At 29.2% G+C, this 9,665-nt stretch overlaps 1 protein-coding gene across 2 annotated transcripts; it reads left to right on the forward strand.

Moving 5' to 3' along the window:
* Positions 1-6,887: 6,887 nt before the first annotated feature.
* LOC114402773 (spermidine hydroxycinnamoyl transferase-like) lies at positions 6,888-9,350 on the forward strand. 2 transcript variants are annotated; one of them, XM_028365437.1, is made up of 2 exons: positions 6,888-7,739; positions 8,592-9,350. In XM_028365437.1, the coding sequence occupies exons 1-2, from the start codon at positions 6,944-6,946 to the stop codon at positions 9,188-9,190; spliced, it is 1,395 nt and encodes a 464-aa protein (XP_028221238.1). In that variant the 5' UTR covers positions 6,888-6,943; the 3' UTR covers positions 9,191-9,350. The 2 variants fall into 2 exon arrangements, with proteins under 2 accessions (XP_028221238.1, XP_028221239.1); XM_028365438.1 differs by having other exon boundaries at positions 6,888-7,730.
* The last annotated feature ends 315 nt before the right edge of the window (positions 9,351-9,665 follow it).

The raw sequence follows: 9,665 nt of genomic DNA on the forward strand, positions 1-9,665 counted from the left end.
TTCATGGACTCAAATGCAAATTTAAAAATACTTTTTAAAAAATTATTAAAATAAATAAAAATGATTAAAATACAGCCTTGAAATTTATTAAAATTTATAGTAATTATTTTTTGCGAGCTAAAAATTATAAAAAAATATTTGGGAAAACATTTAGAATTGTTAAACCAATTTTTTTCTTTTAATTCATAAAAAAAACAATACATGGCGTGCTGGAAATGCGCATTGTCCAACTATTTTTGGTGGGGAATTTAAGGGGAGTAAACACCGGGGAGATTTACACCAAATCTTAAGGCTCAGGTTTATGGGTCTTCTCCTCACTTATATGTTGGATCAAGTGGCTTCGGAAAAATTAAGAAGGAGGGTTGAATTAATTATGAATGTGTCTTGATTAATTAAAAAATTATCCTTCTTAATGTTACTAGATTCTATTAGGCTTTTACTACAAAGTTAGGAAAGTAAAGAACAGAAATAGAAACTCAACCAAAAGTAAAAGCGATAATTAAAAGTGCACAGCGGAAATTAAAGAGTGTAGGGAAGAAGAAGACAAACACAAGATTTATACTGGTTCGGCCACAAACCGTGTCTACATCCAGTCCCCAAACAACCTACGGTTCTTGAGATTTCTTTCAACCTTGTAAAATCCTTTACAAGCCAAAGATCCACAAGGGATGTCCCCTCCCTTGTTCTCTTTGAAAAAACCAAGTGGATGTACCCTCCACTTGAACTGATCCACAAGAGATGTACTCTCTCTTGTTCTCAGTATAACAATCCCCAAGTAGATGTACCCTCTATTTGTACCACAAAGAATGTACCTTCCAATGTGTTGGGACAAAGAATTCTCAGGCGGTTAGTCCTTTGAATCTTTATAAAGGGGAAACAAAAGATATCTCAGGCGGTTAGTCCTTTGAAATCTTTTGCTTAAGGAGAAGGGAAGAATCAAAAAATTCTCAGGTGGTTAGTCCTTTGAATCTTTTGTAAGGGAGAAGAGAGACACAAAAAAATTCAGGCGGTTAGTCCTTCGTTCCACAAGTTTTTGAACAAAGAACTTTTCTTGGAAGAGAAAGTGCTTGAACAAAAACTTTTAGAAAGATGAAGAGAAAAAGAATCAGAAAATTCTGTAGAAAGAGTTGAAAGATATTGAATGATGTTGAGAGAAGATTGAAAGATAGATTATTCAAAGATGATTGATGATTGTTTGAAACTCATGCCATGGCCACATATTTATAATCTCTTGATGACTCAAGTCAAAGCTTATGACTCTAGACAATTTCTTTAAAACTAGTTACTTAAAAAAGTTGTGACTTTTGAAAAAATCTTCAGAAAAAAGTCACTTGAAGAATTGTGACTTTTGGAAATGTATTTTTCGAAATCAGTCACTGGTAATCGATTACCATTAAGGTGTAATCAATTACACATCAACAGATGTGACTCTTCATTTAAATTTTGAAAATTAAAACGTTTAGAAGTTCTGGTAATCGATTATACAAGTTTAAAATACTTTAAAACTGTTTAAACATAAGTTATAACTCTTGAAATTTGAAATCTTAACATTTTAAAACACTGGTAATCGATTACCAGAGAGTAAAACTCTTTGGTAATGATTTTGTGAAAACTTCTTGTGCTACTCAATGTTTTGAAAAAAAATTTAATACTTATCTTGATTTAGTCTTCTTCTTGATTCTTGAATCTTTGAGTCTTGAATCTTGATCTTGATTATTCTTGAATCTTGATTCTTGAAACTTGAAACTTGATTCTTGAATATTTGCTTGAAACTCTGCTTAACTCTTGATTCTTTGGCATCATTAAAATAACCTTGGAAGGCATTGCTTCCACATTATATGATGCTCAACTTTTCCACTTCTACCCAATGTGAAACTTGAACTCACACTTGTACTCCAGCAATCTCCCCTCAAGTGTGAGTCTCTTCCACATGATAGCCTCCCCCTCTAGGGGAAGTCATTATCATCCACGAGTATAACCATTAGAGCCCACATGCTCTAGCTACTTGCAGTACTTGCACCGTTGCTCCATCCGCAGGACACACTGCCTGGACCACTCACCGCTAGGAAGACTTTCGATAAAAGGGATCCCGAGGGATAAGGATCCATTGTTGTCATCTTACTCGTCTAAACCGGTCACCAAGTCGAACCATCAGCTCTGATACTAGTTGTTGGGGAATTCAAGAGGAGTAAACACCAGTGAGATTTACACCAATGAGCCACGAACAACCACATAAAGAAATTTGACACCACACTTTAACTCAAAACCTTATCCACACAAGTCGCTATCACTTATCTCAATCATGATAATGTTATCTATCTCTAGGTATTATTATTATTATTTTGGATAGGGTTGAGTATTAAGGTACCCTTATCCACACATGTTAAGATTAGTGGGTAGTTATTCTTACTTGAGTTGATGTCCATCAAGTGAATAATTACCTTATCTATTATGAATAATATTTACTAATACCTATAGAATCTGATAGAATTGTCAACCCTAATTTTTGCTCTCACGCCCGCTTTCCTTTATTGTTATTTTTCTTTTTTTCTTTTTGACATAAAAAGAAAGAAAATAAAAAAAGATAAAAATAAAGTAAAAGAGATATATTGTTTGGATAAACAAAAATAAAAGAAAATAGATAAATTTATTTATACTTATTTAATTGAAAAAGAAACAAATAAATCATATAAAAAGTATATTTATACCAATTTTTTAATTCATTATCTTTCAATATAAAATTATATATTTATTACTTTTTGAAAAAATATGTTTAAAAAATTAAAAAAAAAAGAAAAAGATAAGCGATCATTTCATTTCTTTTTTGAGGAAGGGATCATTTCATTTCTGTTTCATTTCGATTTGGAAAAAAAAATGAGTCTCACAAAAACTTCCTTTTACTTATTTATTCTCTCGAACAAATAATAAAAACTAGTATTTTATCGTGCTTTTTTTTTTCTCTCACTTTATTTCTAGCTGAACAAAAAATGTTACAAACACCATAAAATTAAGAGTACAATAATAACAGCAAACCAAATTGCTGAGAGGGAAGAGAGAAAGCGTGGTATAGAGAATGTACCACTACCAAAATCCACAATTCACATCACCCTCTTAATTTCACCTTAACCACTCATAAAAAACTCATCATCATCTAAGTCTACCATCACCACCACCATCTCCATGCATTAAAAACCCACCATCCATATAGTTTAGACTATCACCCCCATTCCCATTTATCAAACAACTTAACATCTAAATCGGACAACCATGCTATACCTATTTATCAAAGAATTCACTATCTCCAAAAATCTCCTTAATTACCAACCACCCTCTTTTCTTCCTCACTTTGGATTGCATAACCATAACCAACAAAGAATTAAATGAAAGAACCCATATTTCAAAACCCTCACCCACAATTCCATTGAACTAAACTCTCGATTCTTTAATCCTAATTCAGTAAGCAATTAATTAAAAGAGAAAGGCTTATATATATATATATATATATATATATATATATATATATATATCTCAAATTGCAAAACAATGGAATGAATGGCTAGATATGTTGTGGGAAAACAATAATGGTAGACTTTTTTTTTTGACAAAAATGATTTTCTTTCTTGGGTCAAAGATTATGGATGTCCTCCAACCCACCAGGTTAGAGACTAATCTTATTTGTGGTGTGTGACTGCTGCTGATCTAAAGAAATTTTACATATGATGAGAATCGAACACGAATTCTCTCATTTAATAGATCTTTCTCATTTATGTGAACATTACGAAACCTTACAATATTTTGGGCTAATCCTATAGGTTTGACAAAAATGGTATATAGACTTTTGAAGCTTGCTTGAAAATAAATTTTGTTTTTATTTTACTTTAAAAAAAGTTAAGAGATAGCAAAATTTTGAATGATTATGATTCCATGATTTAATATGAATAAGATTGTTAGAATCAGTTTTGCATAAAAAAAAGAAATTAAAGTATATATCAAATTAAAAAAGGTGAAAGAAATATAAACTAATAGTTAATTAATCAAAGTTAAAAATTAAAATACTAATTTCACCTAAATTTTAACATCTTAAACCTTAAAGATTGTCAATAAACATGTTAAGATATCAGCTATCCTAGCAGTTCAAGTACAACAATTGCCTTTTATTAAAGTTGAAAATTTGATCTTTTTAATCCATGAAAAATGTTTACCTTTTTAAAAAGGTTTAATTTTAGAATTGATCCTTTAATTATATTTTAAGGTTCAGTTTAGTCTCTCAATTATTAAAATGTCCAATTTAGTCTTTTAATTATTTAAAATAAAATAATTATACCATTTTCGCCATGTTTGTTAATTATTTGAGAAAAATTGATACTTTTCACATCAATTGTCAACATTGTCGATGCAAAATCTTGTATTTTTCAAATGAGTTGCTTGATACATGATGTAAAAGAACGTCTTCAAACTCCTCACTCAAGTTTTATCGCTGAGTCTTTTCCATCGATCATCAAGCAACTGATTTAAAAAATATAATGTTTTATGAGTTGAATACAACCAATGAAAAAATATCAATTTCTGTCAAATAATTAATTTGATGAAAAAAGTATACTTATTTTATTTTAAATAATTGAGAAATCAAATTAAACCTTTTAACAGCTGAATAATTAAATTAAACCTTAAAAATATAATTTAAGAACCAACTATATAATTAAACCTTTTAAACATTCATTTAAGGAAATTAATTATCACTGGCTGGTTCCATCGAACATCATCTTAACATGATGGTCCCTGCTGACCTAGAACTGAGCAATGCTGTACACAGTGTATAATTTGTTCATTTCCTCACCCAACCACTCGCTTTAAATTCTCTCATATAGCTACAACATACACGGAAATAGCTACGTACGTGTACATTTTATATACCTATTGACATTCGACTTAAATTGAATTATATTTAAATGAAAAAAATTGATTCAATATAACTATTTTTTGTAATAATATTTGAGATATTCAATTAATTATATTTTATTGATTGAAATTTATTGAAAAATAAAATGGAATTGATTGTTATTATAATTACTAATTTACTAATACAGAAAATAAAAATATATTGATAAGGAAATTCTTATGGGGAAAAAAAATCACGTAAAATGCAAATTGATATCAATCAAACTTGTTAACATTAATTGGGAAAATGTAATTTCTAATAATGTATATTTTTCATATTTATCAATATATTTTTTTATATAACGTGATTATCAATTCTTCTTTATTACTGTAATGTGTTAATAATTCTTCTCAATATATTTTTCATGTAACTGGTAACATGTATAAAATTTTAACATGTCATCTATATTTTTCATATCATCAATTCATAAAAGATAATTTGATAAAAAAATTTATGTATTAATACCTGATTAATAATTAATTTATTATATTAATATTAATTGTTTTCATTTAATTTTTAAAGAATGAATAAGGGGGTATTCGGTGACATCAGTTCACGTGATAAAATCTTCTTTTTATATTATATATATATATATATATATAATATGATAATAATGTATATTTTTTCATATGGCGTGGTTATTAATTCTTTTCAATATATTTTTCATATAACTTGTGACATATATAAAAGTTTTCAAGTAGTGTATATATTTTTCATATATCAATTTGTATTTGGTAAAATATAATTTGATCAAACAAATTTATGCATTAATATATGATTAATAATTATTTTATTAGTATTAATTATTAATTATATTAATTTATTAACATGAATCTATTAATTAATTAATAATTTATTAACTTGAATATATTATATTAATATTAACTTATTATATTAATTTATTATATTTATTTATTAATTTATTAACATTAATATATTAATTAATTTATTAACCTGAGTCTATTATATTAATATTAATAGGTTGCATCTGATTTTTAGAGAATAGATAAGAGAATGTTATATAATATACAAGTAGATAGATAAATAATAAATTAATTAATTTATTAACATGAATCTATCATATTAATATTAATTGATTGTATTTAATTTTTAGAAAATAAATAAGGAGATGCCATGTGACATCTATTCACATGACAAAATTGTCTTTTATATAACAATATAATATTAGATAATATGTTTTTAGTTTTTATCTCTTCACTTTACACTCTATTTAATGTAGCTATGTTAGTTACAACCTATAAAACTAACATGGTGTTGATTCAAATAAGATTATGTTCAAATTCCTTAATTAAGATGTTTATTTGAATTTTATTGATGAAAAAAAATAATTTAAAAAAAATACTTCATTAAAGATGATCAATCAAGTTTTTTCTATAAAAATTAGTCATCAATAAAACTTATAGATACTTAACATGATGATCCATAAAATTTTCATCCTATAACAAGAGTCATAATAAAAAAAGATAAATGATCATTTTGATCCCTGAATGTGTGAAGTAGTAATTCTTTAGTTCTTGAAATAATCAAAATTCTAATTTAGCCTCTAAATAGGTAAAAAGTCCAACAATTATGTTATGTTGTCAAGTTTTCGTAAATTCATTTTATCATAAAACTATAATTTTAAAATATCAATTTGACATTAAAATATAAAGTTCAAGATCATGATATTATTAAGTTGTACGTTAGGATGTGATTGTCATACTTTTATATATTCATAAACTAAATCAAAATTTTCATTCTTTTAAAAATTAAATTATGACTAATTTACACATTTAAACAATAAAATAATCATTAACTCTTAGAAAAATTTATCTAGACATTTCCCGTAAGAGAAAGAAATTAAATATTAAATATATGAACAAGATATGTCATACGAGACTTTTGCGCTATATATATATATATAGGTGTGCATGGCCTTGTTGCAAAGCAAAGCTGCGAATCACGCAGATAACACATATCAAATTATATACTAACCTCTCAAGAATGTCCACCATCACGGCTTCTTACAATGTGACTCCGAATGAGCCAACTCCAAACGTTTCTTTGTGGCTTTCCGAGAGTGACCAAGTTGCACGTTGGAGTCACACCTCCACCATCTACATTTACAAAGAAAACCAAACCCAAAACGCCCTTGAGAGAATGAGGGATTCTCTAAGCAAAATTCTTGTGCACTACCACCCTTTGGCCGGTCGATTGACTTGGTTAGAGGGTGGTAAAGTAGAACTGAATTGCAATGGAAAGGGAGTGACATTGATTGAAGCCGAATCACAAAAAACAATGGATGATTATGGCGATTTTGCGCCGAGCGAAAAGCTGAAGAATGAACTCATTCCTCCGGTTGATTACTCTCAACCCATTGAGGAGCTTCCCTTGTTGCTTGTTCAATTAACAAGGTTCAAAAAAGGAAGCAGCAACAATAATAATAATAACCAATTAGGCCTTGCAATTGGAGTGGCTTTTTGCCATGTTTTGTGTGATGGGTTAGCAGCCATAAGGTTCATTAATGCATGGGCAAAGCTTACTAGAGGGGAAGTGTTGGACTCAATTGAAATGTTTCCGTTTCTTGATAGAACAATCATGAATTCCACATACCCACCAAGGGCTCCACGTTTTGATCACCCTGAGTTGAAGCCTCTGCCTCTCAAACTAGGCACCACTGACACCATAGAAGAACAGAAAAAGGAGAAAACTGCTGTGATTTTGAGACTCACTTCACAGCAAGTGGAGAAATTGAAGAAGAAAACCAATGATGAACGACCTCAAAAAGAAGGTATTACAAGTAAGCATTCAGAAATTGATTATTTCTAAACACCCCCACAATTCTATAAGTTTTATTAATACTTTTTTTATTGTTTTTCTTTATCTTTCTTTTCCGATTATAATCATATTATATGATTTATTATATCTAGATCCAAATCTACTCCAACAAGCCTTTCCATGTCTCTTTTCCGTTTTTTTTTATAAAAAAATTGAGCTCTTTCTCTTTTATTCTTTCTTCTTCTCCATGTTTTTGGGGCTAGAGAGGCAGGACATGGCCAAAGAAAATCCAGGTTGATTATACTTATATTTCTATTTTTTTTTCTTTATTTCTATCTTTCATGACCCATGAGTGTTAAATAGGATGTTGAGTGTCCAACAATTATTCTTTTTTTCTAAACAATTTTTTATTTTTATCATGTTTGAACCACATTATGATGTTTCACAAAAAAAAATATTTTAAAAATATTTTTTTTATTAATTTTTTTATACTAATGAGAGATTTAGGTTTAATGGAAGGGACTAGTTATCATAACATGATGAATCAAAGTTCAAATCCTCGTCGAGAGATATGCTTATATTTAGTGTCTGCTTGTATCTCAAATAAATTGCTCTTGAAGTAAAAGACATGTGAGAAAAAAAATAAATTTATTTTGAAAATCACTCATTTTTATAATTTTTTTTTCAAAAATTTGAAAAATACAAAAGCACTAAATAGTTATGGCTAATTAAATTGTTAGTTACATTTTCTGCTCTACGTATGTCAAACTATAGGCTAAATTACAATCATTCTTTCCATTTCATCAATTTTATGTTCCCTTATTCTCTCAATTTTCTCTAACTTTTGTGCTATGTTACATTAATTTTCAAACAGAAACGTTACGACCATATAGTAGATACGAAGTTATTGCATCACACATATGGAGATGTGCATCAAAGGCACGTGAGCTAGAAGATCTTCAACCAACCGTGGTAAGGGTAAGTGCGGACATTCGCAATAGGCTAAACCCTCCCCTCCCAAGAAACTACTTTGGCAACGCATTGGCCGTGGCATTGACACCAAAATGTCACACTAAGGAACTCATAACAAACCCATTAAGCCACGGTGCCCAAAAGATTAGGGAAGCAATTGAGTTGCTAAATGATGAGTACATAAGGTCACAATTGGACTTCATTAGGTGCCATGAGCAATTGGATAGGATAAGGGCCTCGTATTTGGACCAAGGGGAGCCAAAAAATGCACCCTTTTATGGAAACCCTAATCTCACTATTGTGAGTTGGATGAGCATGCCCGTTTATGAGGCTGATTTTGGGTGGGGGAAGCCGGGGTATTTTGGTCCTGGTGCTGTGTACCCTGATGGAAAGGCTTACATTATTCGAAGCTCGGATGAGGATGGCTCACTCGTTGTGTCGGCTCACTTGCAAACAGCACACAAGGAGCTTTTCAAAAAGTTCTTCTATGAGGACATATGAGGATTTTGTGAACGACTTTTTTTTTTTTTATATATCTTATGCTTGATGCATGCTAATTTTCATTTGTACAACTTGGTTTCGTCGTGTTTTGTGTTACTTTTTCTTTTGTCATTGTTAATTTAATGAAAATTTTGCCTTGTTTGGTATAATGTTGATGAAATTTTGTCTTGTTTTATTAATTTTATTGTGTCCTTTATTCTTCTATTTGTTTTCTTATTTTTTTTATAAAATAAAATAAAATGTTATATTAGTTCTTCAAATTATTCTTATGCATCATTTTAGTTCTTGAAATTCAAAGGTTTAATTACACTTTTGATTGCTCAAGTATTATAATTATGTGATTTTAGCTTCCAAGTTTTAAATGTGTCAACTTGGTCGCTAGTATCATAAATATTTGATTTTAATATGGCAATTGAGTCACCCAAATATTACAAATGTATGATTTTATTTACACGGACATAACAATTGTGCTATT

Source organism: Glycine soja, chromosome 20 (genome assembly GCF_004193775.1).
Source record: "Glycine soja cultivar W05 chromosome 20, ASM419377v2, whole genome shotgun sequence".
NCBI classification, from domain to species: Eukaryota; Viridiplantae; Streptophyta; class Magnoliopsida; order Fabales; family Fabaceae; genus Glycine; species Glycine soja.

What these genes read in the sequence shown, in the direction of transcription:
- LOC114402773 (XM_028365437.1), top strand. Translation starts at nt 6,944, where the DNA reads ATGTCCACCATCACGGCTTCTTACAATGTGACTCCGAATGAGCCAACT. An exon ending in TCAAAAAGAAGGTATTACAA is followed by an intron (nt 7,740 to 8,591) that starts GTAAGCATTCAG and finishes ATTTTCAAACAG; the next exon opens with AAACGTTACGACCATATAGT.